This window comes from Chrysochloris asiatica, unplaced genomic scaffold (assembly GCF_000296735.1).
Source record: "Chrysochloris asiatica unplaced genomic scaffold, ChrAsi1.0 scaffold00040, whole genome shotgun sequence".
NCBI lineage: Eukaryota > Metazoa > Chordata > Mammalia > Afrosoricida > Chrysochloridae > Chrysochloris > Chrysochloris asiatica.
In genome coordinates this window covers 18,878,356-18,890,258 of record NW_006408558.1, presented here as the reverse complement: position 1 = coordinate 18,890,258, position 11,903 = coordinate 18,878,356, and the positions used below count along the sequence as shown (strand labels likewise).

The following is an 11,903-nucleotide window of genomic DNA, read 5'->3' as shown; positions in this document are numbered from 1 at the left end:
TGGCATAGAAGAACAGAAATGAAATCCTTAAGGAAACATTCCCCCAAATTCTTTTATTTATGAATTCACAGATAAGTTATCAAGTGCTTCCTATGTGCCAGGCATTACTAGATGCCTGGGAAACAGGCTCCTACAAGATCGCTGGCCCTAGTCCAGTAGGAAAAGGGACAGAAACCTACATTCACAAATAATTGTTACAAACTGTGATAAATTCTAGGAAGAAAATCAGATCTTGTGATAGCTTCTTATAAGGGTTTCCTGTCTATTGATCAGGCAATGACATTTTAAACTAAAGTCTGAAGAAAGCTATAAACCAGATTCCAGAAGTGAGAGGAAGGGGAGAAGTTGCATGTGCAAAGGTCCTGAGCTTGGGACGATCATGTCGTGAGGCTGGAGGCATTGAAGGATGAGCATGATTGGAGCTATGTAAGGGAGGGAAGTCAGCCAGAAGCAGACAGCAGAGAGGTGGACAGGAGCCAGATCTTGCTGTGCCTTGTCAATATGGGTTTTATTCTCAAGAAATCGAGATGACGCTATATAATCTTAGAGGGACTGGGTGTGACGAAACAGTTAAAAGCTCCTACTGGCTGAGGTATAAAGCATAAACCATAGTGGACTGAGAACAGAAGCAGATCTCAGCAGTTAGGAAGCTACTGTTGGCATTCTGTGAGAGATGGCACCTTGGATTACTGGGGGTGGCCAGGTGCATTCAGGGAATGGAACCAAGTTCTAGATGTTTTGAAGGTAGGCCCAGGAGGATGTGGGGATGGAGTGAGGCAGAGAGGAGGCCATGGCAACTCCTAGGTCTGTCGTTTGAGCAAGGTAAGCTATTCAGAGCCTGGGGTGTCTCAGGAGTTCTGTTTGACCTTGAGGTGTGGGGCTGCTGGACAGCAGGCAGATGGAGCTGTCCAGAGGTCACCAAGGGACACGGGGAACCCAGACCCTTGGAGCAGAAGTCCGGATGGAGTCTTTCTGCCTTTCAGCAGCGAGGCAGGCCAGGAGTTAGGTTCCAGGGGCAGAATTTCTCTGAGCGCCTTCCTGGCTCTGCGAACCCTGGGCAGGTTATCTTCTGTTGATTTCCTTGTCTGTAAAATAGGACTTGTGCCATCTGCTGTATGCCTCCCGACTGTTTGAGGAACGCTTTTAAAAGTGAGGGGTTGTAAAAACACCTGGCATCAGGCATTTGCTAACCAAAGGCTGGCCTTCAGGAAGGGGTGCGAGTTGTTCATTCAGAGTTCAGCCACTTAACTCTCAGATGCCGGATGGACATATCAGGACCTTGCCCTAGGTGCACAGATGGGGAATAGTGTGGTGAAGGGTACTAGCAGCCAGGGCTGAGCTGGAGCAGTGGGAAGGAACCCTGGAAGGCTGAGTTGAGTGGGATTTCAGTGGAGGAGGAAGGAGGAAAGGCATTTTAACTAGAGGGCAGAGCTGATACCAAGACCCCAGCACAGGAAGAACCGAGGAGCTCAGGAAAGGAGTGATTCTGGTGGGACCTGAGCCTCTGAATCTCTTTGCCTGCCCCTGTGGTTGCAGTGGGTTAAGGGTTGGTTTGCTAACCACAAGGTTGGTGGTTCAAACCCACCATCTATCTGCTCCTTGGGAGAAAGATGAGTCAGTCTGCTCCCTTATAGACTGCCAGCCTGAGAAATCATAAGGAGCAGTTCTGACCTCTAGGGTCCCTATGAGTCAGAATGGATGCATGGCAGTGGTTCCATAGTGCGGAGGGAGAAACCCCTCCTCTCCCTGGGAACTGGAGAGGGACAGAGGCAGAACTTGGAGCAGAACTCAGGATGGTGTCTTTCAGCCTAACTGTCAGGGTTCTAGGGGGCCTGGTGGTATTGTGGGTTAAGCATTGGTCTGCTCACTGCAAGGTCACCAGTTCAAATCCACCAATTTCTCCAAGGGAAAAAGATAAGGCAGGCTGTGTCCATAAAGATTTACAGCCTGGGAAACCCTATGGGGGAGTTCTACTCTGCCTTATGGGGTTGCTATGAGCCCGAAGTGACAAGACAGAGTGCATTCTGGTTAATCAGGGTCCTGGGATGGTGCTGTTGGATAAGCACTCAACTGCTAACCACAAGGTCAGTGGTTCAAACCTACCAGCTGCTCCTCGGAAACTATACAAGGATCTATCTAACCCTGGGGCCAGGTCACATGGGAAGGTGGTGACAGTTGGGGAGGGGGCTAGAGCAGAGTGGGGGGTGGGAAGGTGGGGGGCTTTCAGCTGAGGGGAAGGAGGAGTTCACTAGCCCAGCCAGCCATCTTCCTGCCAGAATACCTTGCCTGCGGGTGTAGGGAGAACTGGTCCATCCACATGGGCGCTGAACTGAGACCCAGGAAAAGGGTGGACTTTCTCAGAGTTCGGCAGAGTCTGACTGGGAGCCCAGGGCCCCTGACTCCAGAAGGAAGGAGTTGAGGATCTCAAGCTTCCTGGGCTTGGGTTTTGGATTTTGGGTCATAGGGGACCTGGTGGGACCCTGACAGAGGAGGACTAGCAGGTCCTCACCGGCTCGCCCAGGGGCCACTGAGTCCCAGGCTGAAAGTCCCTGCTGGTGGGCAAATCAACGGGGCTCTGACCCTCAGCCACTTGGCCACCGCAGGTGATCCTGGCGCTATCCAACCACCTGGGGGCGGTGGAGTCGGAGAAACAGAAGCTGCGGGCTCAGGTGCGGCGCCTGGTCCAGGAGAACCAGTGGTTGCGTGAGGAGCTGGCGGGGACACAGCAGAAGCTGCAGCGCAGTGAGCAGGCCGTGGCCCAGCTGGAAGAGGAGAAGCAGCACCTGCTGTTCATGAGCCAAATCCGCAAGTTGGACGAGGATACCTCCCCCAACGTGAGCCCCACCCACTTACGGGGAGGGACCGCCGCTGACCCTGCCTTCCCCTGACACCACTCCGTTTTCTCCCCCTCCCCCCCAGGAGGAGAAGGGCGATGTCTCCAAAGACTCTCTGGATGACTTGTTTCCCAATGAGGATGAGCAGAACCCAGGTACCCATGGGCAGTAGTTCTGGGGTGGGGAAAGGGAGGGCCATGTGAGCTCTTGGTCCTGGGAGCCACCGAGTGGCCATCATGCTCATTACGCCCCACCTGTGACAATTTAAGAGGCCAAGTGGCCATCATGCTCATTACGCCCCACCTGTGACAATTTAAGAGGCCAAGTGGCCATCATGCTCATTACGCCCCATCTGTGACAATTTAAGAGGCCGATTCGTCCATGTTGCCTTATCCCCTCCAGCTCTACTGGGGGCAGATGTCACAGTTAAGAGAGCAGGCAGATCTGCAGCAAATTGCTCTGGCTACCGGCAGTTTCCCTTCTGTGAGCACCCCTGCTCGGCCACAGTCTCTTCTGATTAAAAGGGGGTCAGAGCAACAGCGTGTGTCCACAGTATTGAGCACGCACTCGGTGTGGAGCCTTTATGCTACCAATGAGGCAGCTGGGGCTCGCAGCTAGGGGACTCCAAACTGCTCTTCCTGTGGCTTCCCTGCCAGTGAGCTAGGCTGGAGTAACAAGACCCCTCTACAGAACGGGAAACCAAGGCAAAGCAAATAGTGACTTGCCCAGGGCCACCTGTGCTGGCCCCGCCATATGGCTAGTTGATACCTCTGACCTTCTGCCTTCCAGCCCCCAGCCCTGGTGGAGGGGATGTGGCTGCCCAGCATGGGGGCTACGAAATTCCAGCCCGACTACGCACCCTGCACAACCTAGTGATCCAGTACGCCTCACAGGGCCGCTATGAGGTGGCCGTGCCGCTATGCAAGCAGGCACTGGAAGACCTGGAGAAAACATCAGGCCACGACCACCCTGATGTGGCCACCATGCTGAACATCCTGGCGCTGGTGTATCGGTGAGGGACCCCGCTGACCCTGAGTCACAAACCCTCAGCAAAGAGAGGCAGAGATTGTATCCACAGGGAGCCTCAGTCAAGTGGAGAGAAAGGCTCAGACCTAATCCGGGAGGACTCGGGGGTATCAGGTGCCAGTACAGTGTCTGCAGGGCTGGAATAGGGACTTTGGGGAAAAAGATCAGCTAGCCCAGAATACAAGAGACTCAGGCAGAGAAGTTCCCCTGCAGAAAGCAACCTGAACAGAAGTGTAAGGGATCCAGCCCAGGGTACTGGAAGGAGGCAGGCTGGGAGGGTGTGAGACTGAGGGGTCCTTAACATGGGAAGGGAGCTCCAGAGAGCCCAGGCCGGCCAGGTCTCCCCATGCTCTGGATCATGCGTACTCAACAGTAAAAACAAGTGTGACCACAGTGGGCGGTCACAGACTACCCAGTGGGGGACCTGGGGCTGGAGGATGGCCCTCAGCATGCTTCCACCCACTCCCAGGGATCAAAACAAGTACAAGGAGGCTGCCCACCTACTCAACGATGCCTTGGCCATCCGGGAGAAGACACTGGGCAAGGACCACCCAGCTGTGAGTGAGGGTGGGGTGGCTACCCCCTGCCCCAGAGCTCCCAGACCCCAGAGCACCTGCCAAGCTGAGCCTTGGCCATGGAGCATCCACTGTCCTCACCCCCAGGTGGCCGCAACACTGAACAACCTGGCAGTTCTGTATGGCAAGCGAGGCAAATACAAGGAGGCAGAGCCGCTCTGCAAGCGGGCACTGGAGATCCGGGAGAAGGTGGGAGTAGGCAGGTGGGAGGCTGGACTGGAAGGGGGACCAGGTTGGCCCTGCATGGCCACTGAACCCAGCCCTGGCTGCTGTCCCAGGTCCTGGGCAAGTTCCACCCTGACGTGGCCAAGCAACTGAGCAACCTGGCTCTACTGTGTCAGAACCAGGGCAAGGCCGAGGAGGTGGAGTACTACTACCGGCGGGCCCTGGAGATCTACGCCACGCGCCTCGGTCCTGACGACCCCAATGTGGCCAAGACCAAGAACAACCTGGTGCCCTGGGGCTGGAGGGGAAGGGAGGGGGAGAGGAAAGGATGGCTTCCTGCTCATCCACTGGCTCTTGCCCCCAGGCTTCCTGCTACCTGAAACAGGGCAAGTACCAGGATGCCGAGACGCTCTACAAGGAGATCCTCACTCGTGCTCATGAGAAGGAGTTTGGCTCAGTCAATGGTGAGCCACAGCCCACGTCCCCAGCCCCCAGCCCCACTTCCGCAGTGCACAGAGGTATGCACACAGCATACACAACTCAGGTGGAAGCACATGCATGTACAGCTCATATGGGAGCTCTCACACACATGATCCCTAATTCACACGTCCACCATTTACGTGAGAGCTTCCACATACAACTCATGTGGTTGGGGCCCTGCTGTACTGCCCACACCGCCCTACCATCCACACCACACACCCATGCTCTCCATCTGCAGTCTCTCCCTTTCTCTACTGGGCCACACCTGCCCATCTTAAGGACCCGATCCAAGTGTCCCCCCTCCAGGAAGCCATCTTCTGGCCCTGGAAGATTCGGGGGTCCTCGGAGTCTGGTTCATTACTCACGTCTAGTGCTGTGGGCTAGAGGTGTCTGTCCAGAGGAGACTTGGTGATGTTTAGAGTCTGTCTCACTCATTTAACAAAGGCCACCCCTGGCCCTTCTTGGTGCCCCAGTGCTTGTCCAGGAGGAGAGGCTCTGAGAAGCTGGTGACAGCCTCCTTTCTCCCCCAGGGGACAATAAGCCCATCTGGATGCACGCAGAGGAACGGGAAGAGAGCAAGGTAGCTCTGAGGGCAGGGCAGGTGTGTCAGGGTGTCAGGTGGCTGGGATGTGTGGAAGACAGCACCTTCTACCCTGCCCTGCCCTGCCCATTCTCCCCCCAGGATAAGCGCCGGGACAGCACTCCATATGGAGAATACGGCAGCTGGTACAAGGCCTGCAAAGTAGACAGGTGAGGGTGGCGGGGATGCAGCAGAGAAGGGCATCTGAAACACCCCCTCTTCTACATGGTCCATTTTCAAGGCACCGGAACAGCCTAATTCTCTCCCTCCGTCATGGGTTTCCCAGTTCTTTGGCTTAGTGGCAGCATTTGCTGGGTCCTTGGGGCCCTGGGGCCCTAAGACCAGGTCTTCAACCCAAACTAGGAGCTTGGTACAGGGTTCAACACAAAGAAGGGGCTCCACTATCCGCTGATGGTTCCTCAGGGTGCAGTGTGAACTGGGTGCCCACTAGGTCCCAGAGACTATAGACGGTGGCATCGCCTCATTGTCTCTCCCACCCACAGCCCCACAGTCAACACCACTCTGCGTAGCTTGGGGGCCCTATACCGGCGCCAGGGCAAGCTAGAAGCCGCGCACACTCTGGAGGACTGCGTCAGCCGCAGCCGCAAGCAGGTGGGGCTCTAGGCATGGGAGGGGGTGGGGTCTAGGTGGCCCACCCAGACCTGATGCATATGCCCCTTCCTCAGGGCCTGGATCCTGCCAGTCAGACCAAGGTGGTGGAATTACTGAAAGACGGCAGTGGGGGGCGTGGAGACTGCCGCAGCAGCCGAGACGTGACTGGGGGGGGCGGTTTTCGGGAGGACCTGGAGGACACAGGGCCTACAGCCGAGTGGAACGGGGTGAGTGTGTGGCTGGGGTGGGCTGGAGGCCTGGTACCTTACAACTAGAGACAAGCCTGAGCCCCCACAGGATGGCAGCGGCTCCCTGCGGCGCAGCGGCTCCTTCGGGAAGCTCCGGGATGCTCTGAGGCGCAGCAGTGAGATGCTGGTGAAGAAACTTCAGGGGGGTGGTCCCCAGGAGCCCCCTAACCCTAGGTGAGCCCCTCAAAAACCCACCCAGCAATCCCAGATGAGCCCTAAGAATGAATCTCGATGCCCACCACCCACCAGTTCTGCTCCCTGCCAGCATCTCCCCCAAACCTCAGCCTGACCCATGCCCCCACTCTCCCCAGTTCCACTCTGGGCAAACCTCGACCTGCTTTCCCCTCAGGATGAAGCGAGCCAGCTCCCTCAACTTCCTCAACAAGAGTGCTGAGGAGCCCGTCCAGGTATGGCCAAGCCTCATTCCGTCCCAAGCCTGGCTAGTCCCCTAGCAACGTCTGTTTGCATCCTGGCTTTGGGGTAAACAGAAACAGGCAAATGGGAGGACCCTTACTCCAGCCAGAGCATCTGCCTTTGCCCCAGGGCCTGACTGACTAGGTCACTCTTTCTGTCCCCTGAGTCACTGCCCCCTCTGCCCACAGCCTGAAGGAACGGGCCTCTCTGACAGTCGCGCCCTCAGCTCCAGCTCCATGGACCTCTCCCGGCGAAGCTCCCTCGTGGGCTAATGCGGAAGGGGCAGCCAGTCGCCAGAGCCTCCACCGGCACTGCCCCCAGCCCTGCGCATGGGCCTGCTGCTTGTCCTGACCGTCTCTCCCAAGGACCCCAGTTTTTTCTGTTCAATCTCAGGGTAACCCCCTCCCTCATCATCTCAGCCTGAGCCCTGGAGGCTGGGCCTGCCTGCTCCAGCCCCGCCCCTTATTTATTCCTGCCAGCAGGATCCCTTTCCCCAGCAGGGGCAGTGAGAGGAGCTGACAAGGTCTCTAAGATACTTAGCACCCCTCCCAGACTCCAGAGCTAAGACTACCAAGTACCTGCTCCCGAGCACTCTGCCCTCCCCAGGCCGTTGCTTCTGTATATAGAGAAATAAGTTATTGGCCACGCTTCCTCCCACCCCCGCAAGTCCACTGTACCCATCGGACGCCCCACCATTCTCTAGTGGTACCTACCGCCCAGGCCTTAATCACCCACGTTCTGCGTGGTGGAACCTCCCAGGCCCCACAGCTAGGGGAATTTCCCTCCAAAAGGGTTCCCTTAGCCTCGCGCGCCTTGCCTCAGAGGGGCGCGTCTCCTCCGCCATCAACCCAAGTTCCAGGCCTGGGGAACCCCTCCCCAGCCACCCACCGCCAGGCCCGGCCTCGAATCCCTGCCTTATGCACTGCCCCTCCTGTCCACTTGGCCCCGCCGGTACGGCCTGACTCCGCCCCAGGCCCCGCCCACCGAGCCATCCCACCACGCCCCCTCCTTGCCTGAGTCTTCCCGCGAGGGGCAGAGATGGCCCCTGAGGCAGGAGGGGCTGTCACGGTTTGGGGGGGTGAGGCGGTCGCTCCATTTTCAGATGTTGCTGTAGAAATAAAGACGGTTTGAATCTGAGCCAGCCTTCTTTGGGAGCGGAGACCAAAGGGTGGAGAGACGGATGGGGAAAGGTCGCGCTCAATGAAGAGTGTGTGGTATACACGTGCGGCACCCTGGCAGCTGGGGCTGATACTCTGCCCTTGTCCAAAATTGTTTGAGGCCCTTAGGTTCTGAATCCGGAAGTCCCAGGAAAGGTTCAGGTTTCCTCCCAGCCTCCGGAGATGTAGGGAGCACCGACTTTGAGCTTGCTGCCCACTTCCTTCCTAAGCTGTTTAACCTCGAGCGAATTCCCTGAGCATCAATATTTCTCATCTGTAAAATGTGGGCGATAATACCCCCTGGGACTGCACTGTAAGGGGCTCCCAGCACACAGTTAAGTGCCTTCGAGTTGGTTCCAACTCATAGTGACCTTGTACAGGGTTTCCAAGGCTTTTTAAAGCTCTGCAGGAACAGAAAGTCTCAGCGGTCTCCCACGGAGCGGCTAGTGGACTCGAACTGCGGACATCGTGGTTCTCAGTCCAGTGTTTTCGTATGGAGCCACCGCGCTCCCCCATCAGACAGAACCATAGATAAATGATCGTGTTTTACTAGTACTCACCTTTTCATCTAACCCTGGATATTGGAAAGAGTAGGTATGACCGCCTCTGTCAGACAAACGTGAAGAGGAAGGGGTGGACTTTGGCTCCAGGACGCCGGCAGGTTTTCGAGTGCCGTCCACGAGCACGGTTACGTCTACGGAGAGAACTACACGCCCCAGAAGACAGTGCACTAGAGGGTGGGAAGTGAGAGCGTCCGATTTACGCCTGCGCAGCGGGGGTGGGGCCGTGGATACTGTGAGAGACTACAAGTTTCAAGAAGCACCGCGGCGAGGTCTAAGTCGCAAGTGTTTGCGTCTGCGCGTCGCGGGCGGGGCCTCTACGGCGGAGAGGCCACCATCTTGGAACGGGAGGCGGAGCAGAGCCGACTGGGAGCGACCGAGCGGGCCGCTGCTGCCGCCATGAACCCCGAATAGTGAGTGAGCCCCGCCCGTGCCGTCCGGCGCAGCCTCGATCCGGAGTACGGGGCTGTACACTTAACCGGGGTTATACGGTCCGGGTCAGGACTGCACGGCGCCCCTACATCCGGGTCTCTCTTCCGCTGGGCCCCCCCCCTCACATCCGGGTCCTGCCCCTCCCCCCGGGAGACCCTGGACCCGGTGTTGACACCCCGAATTCTCGTACCCCGTGCCCAAAGACGGGCCGCCCAGAGGGGCACTGCTTCAAGCCCAAGGCATCCATCGTACCGGGCCTTAACGGCCAGATGACTCGCAGCCCCGGTTTCTCAGCCTCAGTTTCCCCACCTGCTGTTTGAAGGTGGCGGCGGCGGCCTTGGTGCGGAGTACGGGACCGGCATCTGGAACCTGTCACCATATTCTCTGATCTCAAGTATAAACTCGGGCCTTTAAGTCGGCCCGTAAGTCAGTCCCTCTGCCCTGCCCGAGCCCAGACTCATCGCGGGAGGCCTCGGGCCGCCGCTCCGGGCCGCGTCCCCTGCAGGTCTTCCACCCCGGGGTTGTGGCCGCGCTTAGGCCGCCCCACCCTGCCGCTCCGGCGGGCTGCCCCTCCCGCCCCCCTCATCTTTGCGCAGGACCCTTGATACCACCGGCACAACCATTCTCTTGACTGTTTCTTGGATTCAGTGGGCTTGTTTGCTCCCGGCAAATTTGCCTAACTTCTTGGTCACTCCCCTAGGGCTAGCTGGCCCATATTATCACTGACAGTTTCCCCAAAGTATCAGGTTTCTGCCACTTTCTTTTCCTCCTCTGGGTCCAGGCCGCAACTTTCCATGGGGAAGGGTGAATCGCTGAACAGAATCAGGGAACAGAGAAGAAACCCGCTGGCTGACAAAGTGTCTTTAGGGTCTCAGTCTTGTGTCCCAGGGCTTCCCTGCGGGGGGGAGGGGGGGCGGGAAGCTTGTTAGGTGGAAGGAGCAACATTCCTGTCTCAGTACTTAGCACAGCACAGAATCAGGCAAAGTAGGAACTCCGTGACTAATAGCTGCTTTGGGTTGTCACTTGTTGGTCACTTTTGCTTGGTGGCTTCATAGCAGGCTTTTTACAGTTTGTCATTTAGTACACTCTGGACTGGGCTCTGGTTTTCCACTTCTGGCACCTTCACGGAGTGTGTACTGGAGGTTTTATAAGAAGCCCTGATTACGTAGACTTGAGAAGTCTGTGGGGAATCAGAAGAGTAGGCTGCCCCGTTCTGTCACCTACTGACTGTGCTCCTTGGCAGGTCATGTCTGCTTCCCACACCTCCAATCCCTTCTTTGTAAAGTGGGGTTCAGCTGCAGCAAGCTGTGGGCCCTTTGGGGTAGCTTTTGTGGGGGACTGGTGGGAGGGTCTGGTGAGCATCATAGTCCTCCATACAGAGCCCCTACCCCCAGTGTGGTGACAGTTGTGAGGCCAGGATGATGGCAGGTGAGCTCCCTGCCTCCCTTCATGCCTTCCCATTCTCTCTTTCCAGTGACTACCTGTTTAAGCTGCTTTTGATCGGTGACTCGGGTGTGGGCAAGTCATGCCTGCTGCTGCGGTTTGCTGTGAGTAAGAAGTCTCCCAGTACTGTCTGTCTGGGGTCTTAGCTGGCCAGTCAGGGGAAGAGGGGCTACTCCAGAGCACATAAACGTGAGACCTGGAGGACCAAGGACGAAGTTGCAGGATCTGCTGGCCACACATCTGACTGAGCAAGGCAGCAGGGCTGGCCAAATGGGCTGCTGGGGGCTTGGCAATTAGGAGCTCAGCTGGGCTAGGGAGCTGGAAAGGGTATTTCCAAATAGGCCCCAGTCCCATTCACTGGACTGTGGCCTTTCAGGATGACACGTACACAGAGAGCTACATCAGTACCATCGGGGTGGACTTCAAGATCCGAACCATTGAGCTGGATGGCAAAACCATCAAACTTCAGATCGTGAGTGGCACTCGTCCCAAAGACCCTGAGCAGAAAGAGGTGTCTGCTGTGGGTGGGGAGCCGAGCTCTGGACGGGAAGTGAGGATGACCCTGCCCCTCCCTCCCTCCTGTCTCGCAGTGGGACACAGCTGGTCAGGAGCGGTTCCGGACCATCACTTCCAGCTACTATCGGGGAGCCCATGGCATCATCGTGGTGTATGACGTCACCGACCAGGTACCCTGGGCCTCACTGTCCCCTGCCTTGCCTCCTCTGCCCTAGGTCTCTGGCCCCTGGTTCTTCTTCCTCTGCCCTCCTCTTTTGTGATACTGCCCGGAAGGGACAACCCGAGTGTGCAGGGTAGTCTTGACCTTTGGGACACCTGTGCTTTGTGGAGGTTTAGTCAGCTGCTTGGCTCCTGTGGAGGATTGTGGTAGCCTTTTTGTGGAACCCACTGTGGGGAACCCATTGGAGGGCCTGCAACAGGAAGTGAGGAAGCCTTGGCCCCTGGGCCCCTTGTGAGTAACTGTGAGCAGAGGCCGGAAACCCCTGTGTCTATGGCAACAACCTCAGGCATTGGGGAGGGGGGCAGAGGGAAGGCCAGAACCAGCCATACCATAGCAGACGGTCTACAGAAGCCACCACAACCATCGTGCCTTTAGACTCTCAACTGCCAAAGGATGGCCGTGCCACTTGCCCACTTTACAGACCAACAAACGGAGTGAGGAGACTTACTGGGTCCTGAGCTTGTTAAGTGGCTGATGCAGAACACTTGGGTCTTCATTGCCACCCGGGAACACTGGGTTGCTGCTTTGTGCCCCAGGCCAGCTCCTGGCATGTCTCCCCAGCTCCTGAACAAGGAGATATGCCTGAAGTGTGTGCCACTCAGAACCTTCTGACTGCCGAGTCAGTGACCTTGTTTCAGTTC

The 11,903-nt window shown here is 57.2% G+C and overlaps 2 protein-coding genes across 5 annotated transcripts in view; both read left to right on the top strand.

The window, feature by feature from the left end:
- KLC2 (kinesin light chain 2) overlaps nt 1-7,206 on the top strand; it is an 8,789-nt gene extending 1,583 nt beyond the window's left edge. For 2 of the 3 annotated variants that reach the window (XM_006860897.1, XM_006860898.1), the window contains exons 3-16: nt 2,604-2,834; nt 2,920-2,989; nt 3,624-3,846; nt 4,330-4,417; nt 4,523-4,624; nt 4,714-4,887; nt 4,965-5,064; nt 5,611-5,660; nt 5,763-5,830; nt 6,164-6,272; nt 6,347-6,499; nt 6,570-6,694; nt 6,870-6,927; nt 7,123-7,206. In XM_006860897.1, the coding sequence (XP_006860959.1) occupies nt 2,604-2,834; nt 2,920-2,989; nt 3,624-3,846; nt 4,330-4,417; nt 4,523-4,624; nt 4,714-4,887; nt 4,965-5,064; nt 5,611-5,660; nt 5,763-5,830; nt 6,164-6,272; nt 6,347-6,499; nt 6,570-6,694; nt 6,870-6,927; nt 7,123-7,206 (1,635 nt within the window). The remainder of the gene's footprint in view (nt 1-2,603; nt 2,835-2,919; nt 2,990-3,623; nt 3,847-4,329; nt 4,418-4,522; nt 4,625-4,713; nt 4,888-4,964; nt 5,065-5,610; nt 5,661-5,762; nt 5,831-6,163; nt 6,273-6,346; nt 6,500-6,569; nt 6,695-6,869; nt 6,928-7,122) is intronic. The other variant, XM_006860899.1, reaches the window with a different exon arrangement.
- A 1,788-nt stretch (nt 7,207-8,994) lies between these two features.
- The window catches only part of RAB1B (RAB1B, member RAS oncogene family), a 5,748-nt gene continuing 2,839 nt past the window's right edge, over nt 8,995-11,903 (top strand). Inside the window, exons 1-4 of one of the 2 annotated variants that reach the window (XM_006860895.1) lie at nt 8,995-9,064; nt 10,558-10,630; nt 10,903-10,998; nt 11,117-11,212. In XM_006860895.1, the coding sequence (XP_006860957.1) occupies nt 9,051-9,064; nt 10,558-10,630; nt 10,903-10,998; nt 11,117-11,212 (279 nt within the window). In that variant the 5' untranslated portion in view covers nt 8,995-9,050. The remainder of the gene's footprint in view (nt 9,065-10,557; nt 10,631-10,902; nt 10,999-11,116; nt 11,213-11,903) is intronic. The other variant, XM_006860896.1, reaches the window with a different exon arrangement.